The sequence below is a fragment of the Seriola aureovittata genome, chromosome 21 (assembly GCF_021018895.1).
Source record: "Seriola aureovittata isolate HTS-2021-v1 ecotype China chromosome 21, ASM2101889v1, whole genome shotgun sequence".
NCBI lineage: Eukaryota > Metazoa > Chordata > Actinopteri > Carangiformes > Carangidae > Seriola > Seriola aureovittata.
Genome location: NC_079384.1, coordinates 15,765,811 through 15,789,986, shown reverse-complemented (window position 1 = coordinate 15,789,986; position 24,176 = coordinate 15,765,811). Strand labels below are relative to the sequence as shown.

At 36.3% G+C, this 24,176-nt stretch overlaps 3 protein-coding genes and 2 long non-coding RNA genes across 8 annotated transcripts in view; 2 read left to right on the top strand and 3 right to left on the bottom strand.

Annotated features, from left to right (window-relative positions):
- Positions 1 to 6: 6 nt before the first annotated feature.
- Positions 7 to 9,975, bottom strand: tmem101 (transmembrane protein 101). Its single transcript, XM_056365647.1, has 4 exons — positions 9,816 to 9,975; positions 8,727 to 8,907; positions 7,928 to 8,074; positions 7 to 1,169 (listed from the first exon to the last, which is right to left on the bottom strand). The coding sequence occupies exons 1-4, from the start codon at positions 9,944 to 9,946 to the stop codon at positions 861 to 863; spliced, it is 768 nt and encodes a 255-aa protein (XP_056221622.1). The 5' UTR covers positions 9,947 to 9,975; the 3' UTR covers positions 7 to 860.
- Positions 9,976 to 13,528: 3,553 nt separating this feature from the next.
- Positions 13,529 to 14,869, bottom strand: LOC130162601 (uncharacterized). Its single transcript, XR_008826285.1, has 3 exons — positions 14,506 to 14,869; positions 13,930 to 14,051; positions 13,529 to 13,623 (listed from the first exon to the last, which is right to left on the bottom strand). It is a non-coding gene; the product is annotated as an uncharacterized LOC130162601 (long non-coding RNA).
- On the top strand, positions 13,568 to 14,255 carry gngt2b (guanine nucleotide binding protein (G protein), gamma transducing activity polypeptide 2b). The gene is made up of 2 exons (XM_056366366.1): positions 13,568 to 13,665; positions 13,960 to 14,255. The coding sequence occupies exons 1-2, from the start codon at positions 13,582 to 13,584 to the stop codon at positions 14,086 to 14,088; spliced, it is 213 nt and encodes a 70-aa protein (XP_056222341.1). The 5' UTR covers positions 13,568 to 13,581; the 3' UTR covers positions 14,089 to 14,255.
- Positions 14,870 to 16,482: 1,613 nt separating the features above from the next.
- Positions 16,483 to 22,609, top strand: si:ch1073-13h15.3 (inactive all-trans-retinol 13,14-reductase). The gene is made up of 11 exons (XM_056365408.1): positions 16,483 to 16,775; positions 18,119 to 18,301; positions 19,333 to 19,574; positions 19,675 to 19,870; positions 20,219 to 20,416; positions 20,520 to 20,639; positions 20,758 to 20,896; positions 21,311 to 21,420; positions 21,596 to 21,762; positions 21,886 to 22,045; positions 22,440 to 22,609. Exons 1-11 carry the CDS (start codon positions 16,619 to 16,621, stop codon positions 22,607 to 22,609), a joined length of 1,842 nt encoding a protein of 613 aa, XP_056221383.1. The 5' UTR covers positions 16,483 to 16,618.
- The window catches only part of LOC130161994 (uncharacterized), a 26,926-nt gene continuing 20,946 nt past the window's right edge, over positions 18,197 to 24,176 (bottom strand). The window contains exons 4-8 of one of the 4 annotated variants that reach the window (XR_008826211.1): positions 20,565 to 20,618; positions 20,201 to 20,388; positions 19,861 to 19,998; positions 18,812 to 18,853; positions 18,197 to 18,269 (exon numbers count right to left, since the gene is read on the bottom strand). This is a non-coding gene — a long non-coding RNA (uncharacterized LOC130161994). Of the gene's footprint in view, positions 18,270 to 18,491; positions 18,854 to 19,860; positions 19,999 to 20,200; positions 20,389 to 20,564; positions 20,619 to 24,176 lie in introns of those variants that run through there. The other 3 variants (XR_008826210.1, XR_008826209.1, XR_008826212.1) reach the window with 3 other exon arrangements.

Sequence of the window (24,176 nt, the reverse complement as noted above, 5' to 3'; positions counted from 1 at the left end):
CATATGAAAATGTTACATTCATTTTTTATTTAATCAGTAAACATACTGATGCACCATGAACAGTCTGACAGGCTCATCAGTTACATTTATCTGATTTATCCTTCGCAACACTGTTCACTTTAGTTGATTGGTCATTGATAGCAAAATAAATATTATTACAGTATAACTAAAGTTTGTTCTATTCAGTGAAATAAAACTGTTTTAATAATGAAAATATTCAAACTTGGACAATCGTCTTCAGCATCTTGTGAATGAAATGATTTCACATTATTTTGTATAAAATGTGTTTTACACAGAAGTTTAAAAAGCTGTGCTTATTAAATGTAATAAAAACCAACACATTAACGTTAATGCACCAGTTAATAGCAAAACAAATATAGTGTTTTATTTTTATTTTTTACCAAATGGTCGGAAAGCAATACCATATATATAGTTAAAGTTTCCCTTTATGTGTAAAATATTTCAACCATATACTGTAAAACATTTAAGGAAAACAATTTTAAGACTATCATTTTTGGAGTAAAAGGTATTTTGCCTGTAGGTATAAAGTACCAATACTCACGATTCAGAGCAAAACAGAGACAAAATGTAAACATGAATCCAAATAAATTATTAAATTGCAAAAAAGGAAGCTCAGGTTTTTCTTTTCTTTTTCTTGCAAAAACAAAGCTACCAACTGGTAGGCAATGACAATCAACCGCTTGGCTTTCATCCAACTGTCTCAGCTGGGAGAGTCTGAATCCTGAGAGGTCACTGAACCACAGCTGCTTTGAAAACAAAGTCGGGCAGTGACAAACAGTAAAGGCAGACAATCTCATCCTGCGCAGTGCAAAAAAAGTTGTCTGTGGGAGCCCGAGGGTTCAGCCGTCAGTAGCTAGGATCAGCGCTGTGCCAAAGATGCCCACGTTGTGTCCTATCAGCTTCATCTGGTTCCAGAACTCCACCTTGCGAGTGTTGTGCCAGTAGCCCAAGTTACCGTCAATGAGCAGGATCACCAGAGGAAGGACGGTGGCCAGGATCTGAGCGGCCAGCCGGATGTAGTAGCCAGAGAGGAAGGCCAGAGCCAGCACCCCAAACAGCACCTCCAGCAGCATCAGAGTGATCTCTCCCCCAGCAATGTGGTTCAGATAGGCCTGCCTGTCCTCTTTGCTGTGTTGGAGGGAGTACACCTAGTGGGGGGGAGTGGTATTGCAATATTTAAAATTACACTGAAAACAGGCTTTGGTTTGGTTTTACTCTTTAACTTTAAAGGAAAACATGATTTAGTTGACCTACACAAATACAGTGTGCAGAATATCTTAATCTCATTCATTCATTCATTTCACATACTGAAAAATGATCCATCACAGTTTCTCAGAGTTTAAGGTGATGTTTTCAAATGTCTTGTTTGAATTATTAATGGAACAGAAAAATACAACAAATCTTCACATCTAAATGTGTGTTGGGAGTTTTTGCTTGAAAATGCCTTGACCACTTAATTAATTGAATGATCAATAATCAAATTAATTGCATAAGGTCTCTGGCATGTTCTTTTAATAAAAAGCACTTTATAATAATTTGGGTATGGGGTTTAGTCACTTAATAATCTCTGTGAATGCTCTGCTCTTGTTCAGACTGTCAGAATATGTTACTGAGCTCACCCACATACTAGTGGGGCAGGTAGGCAAAACAATTGTGCATTTTATGACTTAAGCATGAAAGTTTCTGAATATAATCTACATACCTCAAGGTTTTATTTCTGACGTGGAGGCAATTTGTATCTGACCTCTGGTGACCTTGTCATTGACCTTGAATTTTTTCAGTTGTTGCCCCATTTCTCTATTATAATCATATATATCTTTGCCAAAATTGCATAAATATGTAGATTTGCTGCTGTGGCCATGTATCATAATTTTGCTTAGAGCACCAATTTTGCAGGGGAACTGCAGACCCCACCATTTCCAGGTGTGAAGGTAGCTATAGCTTATTAGAAACACTGACAACTTCTGCTGTGTGTTCTATGGAATCACATGACTAGCTAGAACAATAGCATGAACATTCTAATCAGAAGCTAGCACTCTAGTTTGGTCTGGACCACACCCATTACTCCAGGGGGCTCTGCCCTGTCCCAGAGGTTACATCTGGACTGCCTCCACATCTGAAAATAAACTTTGTGGTTTATAGACACACTGGAGAAAGTTTCATGCTTTAGTAAAAAAAAAAAGCACAATACCTTCCATATACAAGCTTACGAACAATGTCATAGTATAGCAAGTCATAAAAACAACATAGTATAGTGAGTAATAAAAATGAAATAGTATAGTAAAGCATAAAAAATGTCATAGTAGAGTAAGGCATAAAAATGTCATAGATAGATAGATGGATAGATATATACATCATTTAACCCCAAGGGGAAATTCATATGTCCATTAGCTCATTGTTGGTAACAATGATAATAATTATAGTGATAATAATAATAATAATAATAGTATGTAAGGCATAAAAAGTAATTGTATAGTAAAGCATAAAAAATGTCATAGAAACATCATAGTATAGTAAGGCATGAAGACATCATACTATAGTAAGTCATAAAAAATAAAAAAAAAACTATAGTGTCAGTGTACAGAAGTCCATATTTCCTTCAGCCCCACTATTAATACTAAGTCATAAAAACGTCATCGTATAGTAAGTCATAAAAACGACAAAGTATAGTAAGGTATAAAAAATGTCACAGTATAGTAAGGTATAAAAATGTTGTAGCAATGACATAGAAAAGACATAGTATAGTAAGTCATGAAAACGACATACTATAGTAAATCAAAAACGTCACAGTATTGTAAGGCATAAAAACATAATTTGGTATGGCATAAAAATATTATAGTATAGTAAGGCATAAAAATGACATAGTATAGTAAGGTATAAAAACATCATAGTATAATAAAGCATAAAAACGTCATAGTATAATAAGGTATGAAAACATCATAGTATAGTAAGGTATAAAAACGTCATGGTATAGTAAGGCACAAAAACATCATAATTTGGTGTGTACTGTATAAACGTCACAGTATAGTAAGGCATAAAAACTGAATTTTTTTAAAAACAAAAACATCATAGTATGGTAAGGTTTAAAAAAGTCAGTATAGTAAGGTATAAAACCGTCATAGTATGGTAAGGCTTGAAAAAGTCATAGTATATAGTAAGGTATAAAAATGTCATGTATGGTAAGGTACAAAAACATCATTGTAGATAAGGCCTAAAAATGTCCTAGTATAGTAAGGTATAAAAATGACATAGTAAGGCATGAAAAACATCATAGTATAGTATTCTATAGAAAAGTCATAGTATGGTAAGGCAGAAGGTCATAGAATAGTAAGCCATAAAAAACATCATAGTATAGTAAGTCAAAAACGTCATAGTATGATAAGGTACAAAAACATCATAGTATAGTAAGGCATAAAAACGTCATATTATAATAAGGTATAAAAACGCCATAGAAACGACATAGTATAGTAAGGTATGAAAAATGTCACAGTATAGTAAGGTATAAAAATGTTGTAGAAATGACATAGCATAGTAAGTCATAGAAACGACATAGTATATTAAGTCATAAAAACATCATACTATAGTAAGTCACAAAAACTATAGTGTCAGTGTACAGAAGTCCATATTTCCTTCAGCCCCACTATTAATACTAAGTCATAAAAACGTCATCGTATAGTAAGTCATAAAAACGACAAAGTATAGTAAGGTATAAAAAATGTCACAGTATAGTAAGGTATAAAAATGTTGTAGCAATGACATAGAAAAGACATAGTATAGTAAGTCATGAAAACGACATACTATAGTAAATCAAAAACGTCACAGTATTGTAAGGCATAAAAACATAATTTGGTATGGCATAAAAATATTATAGTATAGTAAGGCATAAAAATGACATAGTATAGTAAGGTATAAAAACATCATAGTATAATAAAGCATAAAAACGTCATAGTATAATAAGGTATGAAAACATCATAGTATAGTAAGGTATAAAAACGTCATGGTATAGTAAGGCACAAAAACATCATAATTTGGTGTGTACTGTATAAACGTCACAGTATAGTAAGGCATAAAAACTGATTTTTTTTAAAAACAAAAACATCATAGTATGGTAAGGTTTAAAAAAGTCAGTATAGTAAGGTATAAAACCGTCATAGTATGGTAAGGCTTGAAAAAGTCATAGTATATAGTAAGGTATAAAAATGACATAGTAAGGCATAAAAAATGTCATGTATGGTAAGGTACAAAAACGTCATTGTAGATAAGGCCTAAAAATGTCCTAGTATAGTAAGGTATAAAAATGACATAGTAAGGCATGAAAAACATCATAGTATAGTATTCTATAGAAAAGTCATAGTATGGTAAGGCAGAATATCATAGAATAGTAAGCCATAAAAAACATCATAGTATAGTAAGTCAAAAACGTCATAGTATGATAAGGTACAAAAACATCATAGTATAGTAAGGCATAAAAACGTCATATTATAATAAGGTATAAAAACGCCATAGAAACGACATAGTATAGTAAGGTATGAAAAATGTCACAGTATAGTAAGGTATAAAAATGTTGTAGAAATGACATAGCATAGTAAGTCATAGAAACGACATAGTATATTAAGTCATAAAAACATCATACTATAGTAAGTCACAAAAACTATAGTGTCAGTGTACAGAAGTCCATATTTCCTTCAGCCCCACTATTAATACTAAGTCATAAAAACGTCATCGTATAGTAAGTCATAAAAACGACAAAGTATAGTAAGGTATAAAAAATGTCACAGTATAGTAAGGTATAAAAATGTTGTAGCAATGACATAGAAAAGACATAGTATAGTAAGTCATGAAAACGACATACTATAGTAAATCAAAAACGTCACAGTATTGTAAGGCATAAAAACATAATTTGGTATGGCATAAAAATATTATAGTATAGTAAGGCATAAAAATGACATAGTATAGTAAGGTATAAAAACATCATAGTATAATAAAGCATAAAAACGTCATAGTATAATAAGGTATGAAAACATCATAGTATAGTAAGGTATAAAAACGTCATGGTATAGTAAGGCACAAAAACATCATAATTTGGTGTGTACTGTATAAACGTCACAGTATAGTAAGGCATAAAAACTGAATTTTTTTAAAAACAAAAACATCATAGTATGGTAAGGTTTAAAAAAGTCAGTATAGTAAGGTATAAAACCGTCATAGTATGGTAAGGCTTGAAAAAGTCATAGTATATAGTAAGGTATAAAAATGTCATGTATGGTAAGGTACAAAAACGTCATTGTAGATAAGGCCTAAAAATGTCCTAGTATAGTAAGGTATAAAAATGACATAGTAAGGCATGAAAAACATCATAGTATAGTATTCTATAGAAAAGTCATAGTATGGTAAGGCAGAATATCATAGAATAGTAAGCCATAAAAAAAACATCATAGTATAGTAAGTCAAAAACGTCATAGTATGATAAGGTACAAAAACATCATAGTATAGTAAGGCATAAAAACGTCATATTATGATAAGGTATAAAAACGCCATAGCAACGACATAGTATAGTAAGGTATGAAAAATGTCACAGTATAGTAAGGTATAAAAATGTTGTAGAAATGACATAGTATAGTAAGTCATAGAAACGACATAGTATATTAAGTCATAAAAACATCATACTATAGTAAGTCACAAAAACTATAGTGTCAGTGTACAGAAGTCCATATTTCCTTCAGCCCCACTATTAATACTAAGTCATAAAAACGTCATAGTATAGTAAGCAATAAAAACGACAAAGTATAGTAAGGTATAAAAAATGTCACAGCATTGTAAGGTATAAAAATGTTGTAGCAATGACATAGAAACGACATAGAATAGTAAGTCATAAAAACGTCATAGTATATAGTAAGTCATGAAAACGACATACTATAGTGAATCAAAAACATCACAGTATTGTAAGGCATAAAAACATAATTTGGTATGGCATAAAAATATCATAGTATAGTCAGGCATAAAAATGACAGTATAGTAAGGTATAAAAAATGTCATAGCAATGACATAGTATAGTACAATATAAAAACTTCATAGTATAGTAAGTACTAAAAAATGTAATAGTATAGCAAGGTATAAAAATGTCATAGTATAGTAAGGTATAAAAATGTCACAGTATAGTAAGTAATAAAAACGTCATAGTATAGTAAGGTATAAAAAAGTCATAGTATAGTAAGGTATAAAAACATCATAGTATAATAAAGCATAAAAATGTCATAGTATAATAAGGTATGAAAACATCATGGTATAGTAAGGCGCAAAAACATCATAATTTGGTGAGGCATGAAAACATCATTGTATAAATCTCACAGTATAGTAAGGCATAAAAACGAAAACATCATAGTATGGTAAGGTTTAAATAAGTCAGTAAAATAAGGTATAAAACCGTCATAGAATGGTAAGGCTTGAAAAAGTCATAGTATATAGTAAGGCATGAAAAACATCATCGTATAGTATTTAATAGAAAAGTCATAGTATGGTAAGGCAAAAGGTCATAGGATAGTAAGCCATAAAAAAAACATCATAGTATAGTAAGTCAAAAACGTCATAGTATGATAAGGTACAAAAACATCATAGTATAGTAAGGCATAAAAACGTCATATTATGATAAGGTATAAAAACGCCATAGCAACGACATAGTATAGTAAGGTATGAAAAATGTCACAGTATAGTAAGGTATAAAAATGTTGTAGAAATGACATAGTATAGTAAGTCATAGAAACGACATAGTATATTAAGTCATAAAAACATTATACTATAGTAAGTAACAAAAACTATAGTGTCAGTGTACAGAAGTCCATATTTCCTTCAGCCCCACTATTAATACTAAGTCATAAAAACGTCATAGTATAGTAAGCAATAAAAACGACAAAGTATAGTAAGGTATAAAAAATGTCACAGCATTGTAAGGTATAAAAATGTTGTAGCAATGACATAGAAACGACATAGAATAGTAAGTCATAAAAACGTCATAGTATATAGTAAGTCATGAAAACGACATACTATAGTGAATCAAAAACATCACAGTATTGTAAGGCATAAAAACGAAAACATCATAGTATGGTAAGGTTTAAATAAGTCAGTAAAATAAGGTATAAAACCGTCATAGTATGGTAAGGCTTGAAAAAGTCATAGTATATAGTAAGGCATGAAAAACATCATAGTATAGTATTTAATAGAAAAGTCATAGTATGGTAAGGCAAAAGGTCATAGGATAGTAAGCCATAAAAAAACATCATAGTATAGTAAGTCAAAAACGTCATAGTATGATAAGGTACAAAAACATCATAGTATAGTAAGGCATAAAAACGTCATATTATAATAAGGTATAAAAATGCCATAGAAACGACATAGTATATTAAATCATAAAAACATCATAGTATAGTAAGGCATAAAAACGTCATATTATAATAAGGTATAAAAATGCCATAGAAACGACATACTATATTAAGTCATAAAAACGTCATATTATAGTAAGGCATAATTCTTTTGCTTAGAGCACCAATTTTGCAGGGGGACTGCAGACCCCACCATTTCCAGGTGTGAAGGTAGCTATAGCTTATTAGAAACACTGACAACTTCTGCTGTGTGTTCTATGGAATCACATGACTAGCTAGAACAATAGCATGAACATTCTAATCAGAAGCTAGCACTCTAGTTTGGTCTGGACCACACCCATTACTCCAGGGGGCTCTGCCCTGTCCCAGAGGTCACATCTGGACTGCCTCCACATCTGAAAATAAACTTAATGGTTTATAGAAACACTCGAGAAAGTTTCATGCTGTAGTCATAAAATGCACAATACCTTCCATTACAAGCTTATCTGCTGCACTATACAGACAATCTATAAAACTGATATGGGTCTTACCGTGCAAATGAGATAGACTCCAAGGAAAACCTGTCCCGTGGACTGCAGGGATCTGCTGCGAGGTTTCTGTCTGTACACCTCCCCCGCCCCACTGGCCAGAACCAGAAAGCCGCCAATAATAGCCAGCGCTCTGGAATACATTCGTACCTGCAGGGCAACACAGTTCAGGGTGTAACAATCTGAGGCAGGTTTCTACTACAGTGCCACTCTCTCTCAAATTTACTTTCAAATTTGTAGTGGTGACTCAGATCCAACTTGTCCCTTCATGTGGGACACAGATCTCTTTTTGATTAATATTTCAACACTGCCCTGGGCCAATTTGACCTCTATGTGAACAGTGTACTTTTTTATGTCCATAATTTTTCTAATTTTATTTGTATCAACTACTTTTATGTGCCCACATTTGTTCTGTTTGCATTATGGTCTTTATGTGTTGGAAAGGTTAATAAAAGAAAAAGAAAATGAAATAAAAAATAAAAAAACATAACAAAAAAATTACTTTATGATGTTGATGTGATGATGCTGAAACTTTACCTCATGTCAAATTGCCTAAAATAAATTTGTGTTGTGGAAACATCATTTCCTTCATGATATCACATAAGGTGTGACTTCTTCAAAACCTTGGTGTAGTTTACAATGACACTAGAGGAAAAGCCTACCTACAGCATAATAACTAATATTAAAGTGTGACCATAGAGAAATCTGGTGAAGAAAATTGAAGCTCTGTGTTTGGAAGCACAGGGGTAACCCAACAGCAGCGTTGCTGCTTTCTTACGGTGTATAACAGAAGGTGACTCACCTTAAGCCAGTCCCCGTAGTACACCTGTTCTCCGACATACGATGCATAAGTGCTGATGGCCAGTTGTATGGCAGCACCCATTGCAAACCACCTCCTCTTCACCCCAAATGACATGAAGCTGGCACAGAGCACTGCGGCCCCCATATCCACATACAGGTACGGTACATGGATGTCTGGCTTCCTGGAGATGACAATGAAGGTATCAACTCAAACATGGTGGTCTGATTTGATTTATACAGCTACTGCTTTATGTTTACTCATTTATTTATTACATATTGTTTATATCATACTTTGTTTTAAGTGAGTATATACATATGATTGTGTATCGTTGCAAGACCACAAGCTGTACATTACATTGGAGTAGACTGTTTCTGCTGTAATGACAGCTGCTATAACAATTAACCCAAAACAATCATCTTAAGTATATTAAAAATGACCAGTAGTCAAAACCTCTTAAGGAGAATACTGCATTTAATGGTTCAATTATTGCTAATTTATCATACTAAAAACAATAATCAAATTTAATTATAAAATTAAAATTAAGCTTGATAAGTTAAACTCAACTAACTCATATACTCCTGCACCTATTACCCCAACACAGAGAGCCAGACAGGTATCTCAAAATCTGCACACATTTCCCTTATAGCTGCTGTGGTGACAGGATAATTCAGAGGGGTGTGGTAGTCTAAATAAGACCAACCCACCACAGACTTAAACAATACACACCCAGCGTACATAAGAGATGAAAACCAAGGAAAATTACAGACCTTCCGCTGTCCGACAGAAAATTACAAACCAGGCAAAATGTAACTTGCAGCTTTAATTTAAACATCTCCATATGGCTGCAGCCTTATGACCTGAGGTTTGCTCTAATTTCTGAAATACAGCCCCCGTTAGCTAGCTGGCAGGTTTACACTTTCAACAGAAAATATATAAAAAGGTCGAGAAGAACGCAAAAGTTGTCCAGCTATAAACTGTTTTGACAACTATTGTGAAAATGAAGTCAATTTTGTATAAATTTAAGAGAACAGTTAGCTCGTTAGCTGTTGTTAGCTTCATGTGAGTGCTCTACTGCCCCACTCCTTTTACCTTTTTGAGTCCGCTCGCTCAGCAAACAGCATCAACATACAGAAGCAGTTCCAAAATCCAAACCGGGTCAAAACAAACGCTCCAAACTGGCTGAGAAACTTGAAAACCTGCTTCCTGCTGGGAGCTGCCATGGCTGCCTCTCAGCTCTAACCTATCCGCCGACAAGATGCTGAATGAACATCCGGCCAAAATACCATTACGTGTCGAAATAAAAGTACACATCTTTAACTGAGCAGGGTGTTCCTGCAGAACCGGAGACTGCAGTTTCAGGACCGCATTTGTCGGACTCTAGTTTCTGCCATATAAATATATTAGGATACACAACCATCTACGATATTTATATTAATGAAATTATATATAATTATTAATAATACACTGCGGTCTGAAACTGCAGCCTCCCTTACTGCAGGAACTTGTCTTACAATCTATTAGAGGCTATGCCATATTTTAGTAACATTAAGATATTACATTATAATTTGTATTAAATTACTATTAATGCTGCTTTTTTGGTCATTTCTATACTTTATATACGAACTGTATTAGTTTATATGTATTTACTGAACTGATTTTAGTTGCCCTAATTTTTCATCTATGGGGAGTAGAGCTGAGGGAAACTCACACATTTATTCACAATCCTTGTTATTGTTATTGTTTATTATTGTATTGAAGGACATATATATATATACACAGTATATAATCTTCAATCTGTCCCAGTAGTTGTCCTTCTGTCTTGCCTCTCTCCAACCTCTCAAATTTCTGGTTGACTTCTATACTGCAAAGGTCATAGCATATGTTTCCATCTTTATTTGTAGTATTTTGGTGGAAAACAACATTAAAACTACGATTGGATAAAGTTAAATACAATCCTGAAACTGCAGCCTCCGGTACTTCTAATCGCTAGGTGGCGGTGGCGCAAGAAACTAGGTTCCTAGGAATCGCTCCATAAACTGTAGTTTCCGGTACTGTATGGACATACAATTGCTCTAGATGCTGAAGAGGAGTAATCTTTGAATCAAACTACTCCGAGGCTCTTATTTTGAAAAGACGTTCGTTCGCAGGACAAAGGCATCCTCCTATTGGTTGACAGAATGAAGGGGGCTGGACAAGAGATTAAAATGGTTCGACACCGCCATCCACAGGACAAAGCAGATCATCACAGAAACGTTAGAGGTCACTGGAGGAAAATGTGTCTGTAGCTGCTACTTGACCTTATTCCTGTAGGTTCAGCGTTTTAACTTTAGTCAAGCAGTTGTTTATTTCAACTAAAATTAATTAATTTGCGCTGCAAGTAACGATTATTAGGTGGGATTGCTGTTTAGATTTAAACAGTGCCTTTTCATTCACTGGATGATTAAAGGAGTTTATCTAAGCTCATGCACAACAGTTGCAGCCGTTTCCCATAAATCTTTGGGTAGTTGAGTGTGATTCAACTGAATAATGAAATATGGTATGTCAATAAACAATCTTCTTATTATGACATATCATTTTGTGTCAAAAACACTCAACAACCTGGTAATCACTCGGACATGATGCTTAGCATTGGTTGTCCTTCTGGAAGTTTCTCCCATCCCCACACTCTCTGGAGCTCAGCCAGAATGATCAGGTTCTTGGTCACTTCTCTTTCTTGGCTGAGAAGCCGCATGTTCTATAGTTGTTATAGCTAATTGTTATTGTTATTACTCATTTATTTATGTATTTATTTATTGTATATAACCTATAGGAAAATAGAGAAAAATGCCCATAACCAGTAAATCCTAAGAAATCATTGATTAGGCATGAACATTTTTCTACATTAATTTCATTATAAAATATATACTTACTGCAAGTTTGTAACTCTATACATGATAACCTATACTTTTTCAAAGCCTTCAGCACAATATCATAATAACTATTCTGGTAAAGAAATACAAATCTTGTTATCATTTTAAAAATGAAGAATATTATATGTATATGTATCATTTATGTGTAATTGTAGAATGTAAACTCAACAGATTGTTAAACCTCTAAAGTTTAACAATCTGTTAAATTCTTTAATTCAATTTCAAAATTATTGTTGATGAATTTTCTGTCCATACACTAATCAATAAATTCTTTCAGCCCTTCTGTGAGTTTAAAAAAAGTCTCAGACTCACCAGTGTCATTGAGACAATTTCTTGCAAATGGCTGCAATTTAATGCAACAGTTATTTTCTGGCAATGAAAGTGTTTTTCATCAGGTGCTCGGTGATGATCAGGGGCGTCTCCACACTGCTGTTAATCCACCGTGACGTGTATGAGGTTAATCTTGAGTGGATGAGACTAACCCAGATCCTGAAAATGGCTTACTGTGAGTCCTGCTGAAGGTTTAGTTAAGGATCAGTAGCTTGTCATGTCTCAGATGAAATGTCAGGTGGGGATGACAGGCACAGAATAGCGGTTTTCATAAAACTTATTAAAACTTCAGATCGGATGGAGAAAGTTCTTTGTTCCAGACTTGAGTCCAACCCCCAGCTACATCATCATCATCATCATCATCATCATCAACACTTTAAATGACAGTGTGGGTTTTTGGTTCATATTCGACGAGCCACTGTGATGAAGTCAATCTGTTTTCAGAGACAGAAAACGCCTCAGATTACACTGAAAGAAACACCTTCAGTATCAAGTGGAAAATATCTGCAGTGCTGAACAGAATACAGAATGTGCTGCGATAATACTGAACAAGCATATACTGTATGTATCTATGCAGTTTTTAAAACCTTAACAAAAAAATGAAAGCTGTAAATGTCAAGAGCCGAAAATACAACCAGACTTTGCACAAAAACAAATTCATTCACAAAAACATGAGCATCAGTCGTGTTGTGTAGAATGACGTTAGATGACTAAGAGTAACTGATTGGATAGACTGAAAGATTAAAGTATATAATCAAATCAGTGATGAAGACTTGGCCTCCTTCCTTTTGATGCAAGGCCTGATGCTCATGATGTACAGTAAAAAACACACAATGAACCCACCTCTAATATTGTCTTATAAGATAATATTCGTTTTCTCTGCCTATGTATACTAAAGCTACATATTTGCAAAGTTAAAATACTATTACAAGTGCTGGAATAACTTGCTTTGATTGACTACTGATGCAACATTGATGAAAAGTAACTGAGAAGCAATGCATAGATACAACCGATCCCACTATTTCGTAATTTGGCATGTGTACCACAGTCAGTAACAGATGATGTGGCGTTCACGCATCCATCATTTCTATTTCAGTGTCTCACTTTCTCCGCCGTGCTGTCTGCAGATCTATAAGGATCTGTGCCTTCGTCCCTTCCTCCTTCCTGTTCAGGGGTTACGGCACCTGATTGTTTAATCTCATCACGGGGGATTGGTGACATCAGGCCCAATCCTGTGCCGACCTCTCCCAAAAGCCAGCAGCCAGGGATCAGCTGGGATGAAGAGCAGTGGGACAGCACGGATCAGTCAGTGTGGAGAAGCGACAGGACTAGAGGAAGGCAAACAGTCGATGAGCTCTTAGGAGCCAACACCTTTTCTCAGATTGTTGGCGATCTTGACATTCAACAGGTAACGACTCATCATTGAGACATTTATCTCTGTTGGATTTATATCTATTTTGACACTGAAATATTTTAATACAAACAGTGGATGATATTGACCTAAAAGAAACAGGTTATAGCATTTTCACAAGAGTACATTTTGTACATTTTTAGGCATTTGTTGGGATATTTAACACTTTTCAAAACAAGGATCTTGGTTTCTTCTTGCAGCCAAGATGGCTCGGGATATGTCAGATAAGGAAATCCTGAAAATGGAGCTGGAACAATTGAAGAAGGAAGTTAGTACAGCCAGGACACCAGTAAGTGAATAATCTCTCTCTCTCTCTCTCTCTCTCTCTCTCTCTCCTACCCAATTTCATATTTTCTTGCCATCAATTGTGAAAAACCTCATCTTTAATTTAAGGTACCAAAAACCTCTTGTAAACAATATGGGGAAGATAAATGCTCAGTGAATTTTTAGCATGTATGTTTAAATGTGTCCCTGAGTGTGTGTGTGTGTGTGTGTGTGTGTGTGTGTGTGTGTGTGTATGTGTGTGTGTGTGTGTTTGTTTGAAAGTGCTCACATTTGATTTCATCTCTCCTCTGAACAACAGGTGAGTGCAAACTGCGCAGACACGATCACTTTCGTTGAAGGACTGCTACCGAATGACCCGCTGATTAAGGGAGTTCCAGATGACAAGAACCCCTACAAGGGAGACAAGGGAGGCTGCATAATAACATAGCACACGTACATCCAGGGGAAAGTCATGCGTTTTTTTTTTTAATGGGAGCTTGTGACATTGCTGTAATATTCCTGTAGAAATTCTAATAGATAAAATGTACAGTAGAAAGAAAACTCAGATCTGTAATGTTACTGCGACCAGGACAGAGACCCTTTTCCATCACTGGATTACTGTACGTATCTGTTGATATAAAAATGTTTGTCAATTTGTAATTAAATGCAAATAGCTGTATAAAGCTTTACCTTGACCTGGCTGCTCTGATTATTGATATAGATTAGTAAATCTCTCTTTTACTGCTCTCCTATTGCACTTTCACCTCATTTTATTGTATTAGTTAATATCAAATAGGGGTGAACTATATATTTTTTTATTTCCAACATCTGACAGTAAATCAGCATAAGTCAACTTGACGCTCACCTGTGTTACTAGACAAAGCAGGGCAAAGTCACTGGAGTCGTGCAGCTACTGCTTAGTCTAATCTTAATAGGATTTCTGTGCTGCGCCACAGTCGGTCACTGTTGACACAGAGCTGCTTCCTGTATCAAAGACTTTAAGCTTATTCCTGCCGCTTCAATCCCGGCTTCCACTTCCAGCTCTCCATCCAATTAGTGTCATTTTTCAATCTGGGAAACAACAAATACACATCATTTGTTCAACACTGGCAACACAACTATTGGTATGAATGTAAAAATATACAAAGAGAAACAAATGGTAACTCATGCTGCATTAAACCTTTCAGTCCAATTACCTTAGGCAGCACATACTGTATCAGCACCTTTGTGCAACTTAACCTCTTCCCTAGTATATAGTGACCCACTTATCATTTAAAGGGCTATGGTGATATCAGTGTTTTGCTTCAAACTTAAAGTTTAAGCCTGACTTAACGCAGAGGCCAAAACAACCTCTAAACTTTGAGCTCCCTGCTTCAGTTAAAGGGCAAAGGACGTTGCAGCACTGGAGCTGGTGAGTGCAGATTACACATCAGAGTGAAGTAATCTGCTTTTCGTAAAATACGCAAAATAACATACCTCTTGAACAATTATTGATATAAGTATAAATGAAGATAATAAAAATAGTCATGTATAACTGGTAAACTGTAATTATTGGCCCATTTATGGATTAAATGAATCTAAATGGCTTTAATTTACAAGATCACTGCGGTGGAGAAGACCATTGGATTTTATTATCACATATAATCTAAATGTGTCTAAATGTCAGACCTCTCTCACAGTGGATATTATGACCTGTTAAACACAGTTGTAACTAATAACATTACTAATGTCCTACTGTATTTCATTCAGGAGGAACAGGACGGGAACACTTAAACGGAACAGAGCCATATTAGTTACAGTTACAGTATGTCACATCTTCAACGAGCCCAGTTTGAACTATTTTAAGTTTAATTTTGGGTGAATTTCATGTTCAATGTGTCCAGCATAACGGCTTGTTGCTTTGTTGTGGTTCACGTTATCTGTAGCTGCAGATTAAATCTATAGCTCAAAGTCAACTGAAGTAATGTATAACTGGAGTTTAAAGTCCATGCATGGATTACATGAAATTATAGCGCATTAAAAAAACCTGTTATCACACAGATCACAAGATATTTACGTTTAAAAAAAAAAAAAAAAAATCCTTTTTCAGAAGAAATATATTGTTGGTGTAGTTGACCGGTGCCTCCAGAGTGATTTTAATGATTTTCACATGTTTGGATTTCTTGCATTTTTTTAAACAGTCCCCAAGGACAACAACTGAGTGTTTGTTATCAGACCTGGAATGCTGAAACTCAGTGATTTGGCTCAGCTAGACTGTTGTAAAGACATAAAAGTGGACACTGCGTGTATAGTCAAGGATGACTTTTACATGGTGTATTCTTTATCTAAATTGCCTTATCAGATAAGAACAATTGAGGATATATCTAATCTAACTAGGTTTCCTATAAATATATTAATATATATTCATACTACATGCAGGATGAAAACAAAATGTTTTGTAACCTTTTAGATTACAACATTAGTGTGAATTCTAGTCATCTGCAAAGTTTATTTACTTATTTAATAAAACCATTGACTTTGAAATATTACACAGACCCTTACGCAGTTTATGCTTATAGAGGAGAGCATCTATTAGAATTTCTTTAAAAACAAGTGAAACATTGAAAAGTCATCACATCATTTGGTGACATCAATCCACCAGCTACAACATTACTGCAAATGTAAATATCCAAATATACCAAGACGTTTTTAGACGTATTATGTATATGTAACTGTACAGCAGCTGGCACACCATTATTGTGATCTGTGCACTGTCATCGCTGGAGAAAATGGGTCTTTCAGCACTTTATCTTTATTACTCGTCATAACATGAATAGTTTTACGTATAAAACTCCTGCCCCTCTCCTGCAGACCTTTGGCACTCGACGTAATAAAAGCGGTCTTTTGAGGAGAACGATGTTCAGACACACTGCTGCCTGCTGCTGCGAACACTCTGCTCCAGAAAAGACACCAGTCACAGTGATTTGATCGTCTCCACAATGTGGCTCTTGATTTTCTTAGTCTGGTTGGTTATATGGGCTGGTGGTACATACTGGTACCTGTTTGGGAAACCGAGCCCTTTCTCCCTGGAGTCAGTGAGACCTCCAGGACCTCGTGAGTTTGATCAGAAGAAGCGGGACAAAGTCATCAAGCAAGGTAAAATTATAGCAGTCGAAAATGCCTGTGTGCAGCATCACGATCAATTGGCAATGTGATGCAATGCTTTCATAAAGAAGTATATTTTCTACCAGGTGATGAGCTCTGTGGATATTCAGTTTAACAAGATACAAAACAACTGAAAACAATTATCCACTTACATGTCCATATGAGTTTTATATATCAACTCCAGCCAGCAAAGCACCAATGCTGCCAAGAAAGAGGAAAAACTAAAAACAAAAAATAAGACTAACTTTAAAAAAATTGAAAAATTAAAACAGCAAAAGAAAAAACAGCAACATTCCAGCTACTAACTGTGTAATAGTTGAAATTCTGTAGCAATATTAAGAGTAAGAGCTTCAGTATGAGAACCCTAACCAAACCTGATTTATTTTTTCACATCACCACTACACTACAATCATGTTGGTAGGTTCCTGAAATTAGAACATCTATATAGAGCAGAGCCAATATTCATGTTATCATTGCACTTGTGCTTTTCATCCTATGATGTATAAGTCAAAACATGCACTGTGAAAAAAGGTCAATTGGGTCAATTCCATTTTATTTTGTGAACATTTCTGGTGAAATTTCACCAGTTTTACAGGAGGTTTTGCGGCTCCTATAAACTCTGTAAGTTTTAAACTGTTTGTATAAATTAAACAAATGAGACATAACATGCTAACTGAAGTTTAGAGGTGTTGGTAGGCTGGTTTTCTTTACTTTTGCACTGAGATTTCCCATTCCAAGTCTTTATGCTAAGCTAATGCTAAACTAATCCTCATATATTTAAAACCTTTACACTGCAATCAACATGGCATGACACCAATTAAAATTAGTCTTATGAACTGTCATAATTAAAGCCAGAGGAAAAAAAGTAGTAGATGAACAATTAGCTCAACATGTATAAAACTAGGCTCTAGAATATATTCTTCAAATTATAATGTAAATAAAACCAACTCACTCTAGGTTTTACAACCTCTGAGTTGTGCTGATACAGTTTTATCTAAATCACCTGTTTGATGTGTCATCAGTCAGAGTTTAAATTAGCAGTACAGTAATTGTTTTTCATGTATGTGTTTTTATCTTAATTAGATTATGACCTGATGACTATGTTAGCAGTTTAATCTACAGTTTATTGCCAACATGGGAACACAGACACGGGAGAGGTGTGCAGTGCAACCTTCAGACTGAATTATGTAACCCAATTATGCAACACATGCAACACATGTCTCAGTTTCAGCAGTTGGTCGTGATAACATTTTCAATGTCTTTGCATTAAAACTATATGAACTAGAGAGATAAATCTGACCATGTTAACATCAGTTCTGTATGTTTCCGTTCAGGTTTCACGCTTGACAAGGTGCCTCAGAATCTGGATGTCATCGTCATCGGTAGTGGTATCGGTGGCCTGACAGCTGGAGCCACACTGGCCAAAGCCGGGAAGAAGGTCCTGGTGCTGGAACAACACGACCAGGCGGGAGGCTGCTGCCACACCTTCATAGAGAAAGGCTTTGAGTTTGATGTTGGTAAGAAGACTTGTGATGTATGCAATTGGCACCTTCAGATACTTATGTCTTAAAGGGGCAGTATGATTTTTTTTCAACCTTGAATGGGAATAATGTCTAGAATTTGTTGCAAATACATGTTTGGTTAAATTTGGATTCAATTTGTTAAACTGAATGAATCTGACACAACAATAACAGGTCGTCACTGCAATTGAGGAAAACAATCTTGTTTAATCAAATAGATATTTGCTGTTTCAGGGGCCTGTATGAGCTGTTATCAGGGGGCCTACCATGTCTAGCAGCACAACACAGCAGTTATATGTGTTCAAGGTGTAAACTGATGAGGCACAGTAGTAAGTAAAGTTTCTGAACCACCAACTGTGCACAAGGGTGTGGCAACATCGTATGAATGAACATTTTCTGAATGCATAGAACGGCTTTCTCAGGTGTTGTAGTTAGCACAGGACATTCAATACAATATGGCAGCACCTTAATCTAGAGAAACATGGATGTAGCGTGTCATTTACACACTTTCAGAGGGGGTGTTTTGAAGCTTCTGGTTGGGATTACCAGCTGGAGAAAAAAAAAAAGAGAATACCAGGCTGAGACTAGGGCTGCAAATAATGATTATTTTCGATTATCCAACATCTGTCAACCATTTAATAAAATGTCAAAAAATTCACAATTTCCAAAGGCTCAAGATGACATCTTCAGACTCACACTTCCTTATTTTTCAAAGGTTAAGACAAGACCTTGTGGAAGAAAAGGAGTAGTTATTTATTTTCAGGAGAACGTTTTAGAGCATATTTAGAGCCAGCAACACCCAGCCATGAAGGAACTGAAGATTAAGGCACTTTTGCTTTGCCCCTCAGTTGAGGTGGTTGATGCTTGGGCAGCCCTGATTGAGAGGCTGCATTTACAAGAGACTGTAAACACAACAATATAGATGCTGTAAAGACTAGACCTATCCCTGGTGTGACTTTCAAGAAGATATCAATGCCACTGTTCCTTTAGAAGCTACAGGAAATAACTTTGCACTCTTTCTTCTTCAGGGCTTCACTACATTGGTCAGGTCCACGAGAACAGTCTGTTGCGAATCGCCTTCGACCAGATCTCCGAGGGCCAGCTGGAGTTCCAGGAGCTGAATCAGCATTTCGATACCATTCACATCGGCCTGGGCGACGAAAAACGAGAGTACACCATGTTCTCTGGTAAAACTGAGATGAAGGCCCATCTGCTGAAGCAATTCCCCGATGACACTGAGGCCATCGAGACATTCTTCAAAATCATGAAGGTACTGAGGGCAAGTGGACACATATTTCACCCTGTCACCTGTCCCCAAAATGCAAACTCTAAATCTAAAACCCTTTCAAACTTCCTCCAAATTCCAACAGGTCTCAGCTAGGAAGACACACTATCTGGCAACTTTAAAGCTGATCCCTCAGTGGGTGTCTTTATTCCTGCTAAAGTCGGGCATCGCAAACCTCTGCTCCCCAGTCTTCCGCCTGACCGGCACGTGTGCAACAGATTTGGTGAACACCCTGACCAGCAACAAGGATCTCCATGTCATCTTCTCTTACCTTTTCTATGGTGGGTCTGCAAAAATGTAACTACAGCGGCTTTTGGTATTCTACTCAAATCTTCAGACAGTGGATTGAGGTCAGATGTTATGTACAGGTCGGACGGGTCCCTCACTATGGCACTATGGATGGGAACACCTTAAAATGAACAGACACTGAGTCAGCACCCTGATCTCTTAGTCAATAGGAACATATCACTGTCCTAGCACTTTATGTGTTTCATGCGGCTAAATTATAAATGTTGAGGAGACACAGAATTCATGCTGGATCTAAACTCTTAATAGATCTTAGTTATTACCCAGTAACATGAACTGAACTTAATAAATAGCAAAGTCCTTACTCTGTACTTCTTCTTCAGGTGTACCTCCAAGAGACTCCAGCATTCTGATCAATGCCCTCCTGATTCATCACTACAAACGAGGCGCCTACTACCCTAAAGGTGGTGCCAGTGAAATCGCCTTCCACATCATCCGCACAATTCAGAAATATGGAGGAAACTGTCTGGTCAGAGCTCCCGTCACCCAGATCCTGGTTAATGAGGAGGGAACAGCTTATGGTGAGAACTGAATCCAGCAGCTCGTTTTTTCACCTGTTAAAGGTAAGACGCTCTCCGGGTAACTGACTGGAAAGCTTCCCTTTTTTTGTGTGGCCTGTGACAGGTGTGAAAGTAAGGAGAGGTCAGGAGGAAGTGGAGGTTCATGCACCTGTGGTCGTCTCAAACTGTGGCATCTTCACCACCTTCCAGAAACTTCTTCCACCTGAGATTCAAATCAAACATGGTGAGCAACACAACTATAATGTCTTACCCGAATGGACAGATTCTCAAAAATATCATAAATTCATTTGTAAAATCAGTCAAGATGCTGCAAGGTGATTCTACACTCTCCCATATTATAGATATCCAGGAGAGACTGAACATGATGAAACATGCCAGAGGATCGTTCTTGGTCTTCTCTGGCTTTGATGGAACTGAGGAGGAGTTGGGCCTCGAGTCCACTAACTTCTGGCTGTTCAAGAACAACGATATGGACAAGTCGTAAGTATGCAGGGCAGTGATGACACTGAATAGGGATATAGCATTTAGAAACCACAAGGGAGCGCTACTGTATAAGCAATGATGATACAATGAACTCACAGAGGCAAAACTGACTCCTCAGTGAAGGCCTGCCACCACGAACATGAACACATTTATCATTTTTCTAGTGGCTCAACTTTTATTTACTCCAGAAGAAAAAAAACACATTTTACATAAAAAGACATAATGTATATTATGTGGCTTATTCAACTATCAAGATAGTAATTCCCTATTCGTCCTCTAGATGGAGTAAAGGATCAGTCTGGTTAGAGCTGCCGAATGTAAATACCATGCTGATGGATTCTTTAATGTTGCTGATAAAGCTTTGATTTAAGGATGATGATCTAAATTTGACTTTTTTTTTATTTTTTTTAGGATGGATGACTTCTTTGCATTGAGCAAAGAGGAAGCACCAGATAACATTCCCATGATGTTCATCACAATCCCGTCTTCCAAAGATCCAGAGGCCAAAATAAGACACCCAGGTACAAACAAAATCCAATACTTTTTCCACAATAATAACACATTATGATAAAAACAAAGGATATGCTAAAAGTAAAATTAAGGGTTTTATAAATATAAATGTTGTAAAGCTGCACTGCTACCAGAATATCATCTTATCTTTGTTTATTTTAATATGATCTGATTTCATGTTCCCAGGAAAATGTTGCATGACGATACTGACCATGGTGAAGTATGAATGGTTTGAGGAATGGAAGGACACCACTGTGCGCAAAAGGGGTGATGAATACTACAACTACAAAATGAGATTTGCAAAGAACCTCTTTGACTGGGCCTGCACTTTGTTCCCTAAAATCAGAGACAAGGTAGATGTGACCAGATTTTTTAAGTATGTTTCTATTGTCTTAGCATGCACATTAATACGACCTTTAATTTTATAAAACAACAACAAAAAGATCAATTTGTCGTTGTGTTGACTTGCTTTCCAGCTGGTTTTCCAGGACGTGGCAACCCCGCTGACCAACACACACTACCTGGGTGCCCAGCGTGGAGCCATGTACTCTGCTGAGCACAACCTGGACCGTTTCCATGCTGAGGCTGTGGCGAGGAACAGGTGCAACACCCCCGTCAAAAACCTCTACATCTCAGGTGTGAACATTTTCACAAACTATTGTCAAAGGATTTTATGTTAAAATTTTCTCTAAGCATAGTCAGCCCTTTGTGGTTTGCAATTGAAGGTTTCGCAGGCATAGAAATGTCTCAGCAAGCCCTCGGATTGATTTACTTAAGGTGGGAAGGTTCATAACATTATGAAATGCGATATGTTTCATACTAAACTAGCCAGTTTTTGCTTTTAATTAAGTGGCAGAGTTAAAAACCTTCAGACATAACTGTAGGAAGGCCGCTAAGCAGAGGAAATTGTATTATTTTTAAAGCTTGTGAAGAAAATCACAGTCTAGATGGAAACACAGACAAGAATCTGCGTCCAGACTCCAGCTAGTCTCGTCTCATCCAGCAACTTGTATGTATCTCTCTGTTCCAGGACAAGACGTGTTCAGCTGTGGGATAGCAGGGGCTCTACACGGCGGACTCCTCTGCGCGTCTGCGGTGTTAGATCACATTGTCTACATCGACTTGCTCCTCCTCAAGAAGAAGCTGAAGAGGAGGAAAGCCAAAGAGCTGGCCCAGCTGGCTCAGAAGAAACTGCAGTGAGCACGCTCTGTACTTCCCCTGCAGGACATTAGTGGAACTGCAAAAACCTGGTGGAAAAGGACCCTTGATTATTGTGGGGAGACTTAGAGGAACACACCACCACTGTGTCTACACATATTTATGCTCATAGTTCCTTTTACTGACAGTTCGAAGGAACAGATGCAATGTCCCTTTTGTCTTGAAAGGATGTAATCTAACTACGTGAACACTGTTTCAAAGCTGCAACAGCCGCCATGCCATCCTCATGGTGGATTGCACTGTCTAGTCTTAAGCAACTAGCATAATAAAGTACAGAGGGCTGGTTCACTCATTAAAAGGTGAACCACTCATTGAGGTTGCCCTTGAGAAGGTACCTATATACAGAAGTTAGAAGTAAATGAATTGTACCATTTTCTATACTTAATTGCCCACTTTAACTCTGATGATATGTTTAGCCTACTGTTTACTTGGGTATAATGTATAACATATAATAAGATTTCAGATTTTTTATTATTATGATCATGTGCACATAAACATAAATCATTGGGAAAAAGCTTTTTCTTTACTTTTATTATCTTATTTACTGATCTATGTAAAATACTATTGCTCAATTTTTTTGTATTTGTATTTAGGTCTATTATGATCTTCAACAATTTTGCAGTATTATGCTATGTAAGCTTAATCTAAAACTATGAAATATCAACAAATGCTTTATCATTAGCATAGTTATATAAAGAACTAAATGCTTTGATTTTTAAGTTTTTGTATGTACAGATGTTTTTTCTTAATGTTGAGCATATCTTTTTACTTACTTTTTGTAACCACTGCAGCACTGTGCTGCCCCCCCCCCCCCCCCCCCGAATAAACTTAATAAACCATATTAAACTTTCACACGCATTAAAATGCTTAATTCGGTTTAATGGTGTTAAAACTGACAGAGAACTTCAGTATATAACAATGTAAAAAATTACACAAACATGATAAACTGTGTGTAATGACTTTCATGAATTGTCTCTCTTTTAACAATACTACTGACAGCAAACAGGAAATCATTATTATTAAAAAACATCAGTAGAAGCCTAAACTTATTGATATGATCATGATTATGTATAAACTATTAGTAATCTTCCAAGAGTGATCATCTTATAGTATCAGATGTAATGGGTGATTATTTACGTATCACTTACTGGTGAAGTGACACTGTAAAGCCCCCTCCTGGAATTAGTTCCCACCTATGTTGTTCTGACCTGACTTATAACCCCAGTGTTGTTTGGGTAACTTCTGAAATCAAACGTATGGGGGGAAACCTCAGACTTCCTGCACTAAGTGAACATTTCCTCAGTAAACGGTTGGCAGATTGGCTGACAAACTGTGGCCTGTTGGAGACGACCGGGGGGATCCGAAGAGAAGAATGCCCCTTCTGTCCAGGCAGCCGGTGGGATGCCAGTACCTCTCTCTCTCTGTTAACCTCCATCCCTCTGCTGCACAAACCCAGGGAAAGCTCTGACAGTCACTGCCTCTTGGTGAACATGTTCGCTACTCTCACCATTTTTTCTTTCAATACTTGAGAATAAAAAAGGCCAAACTT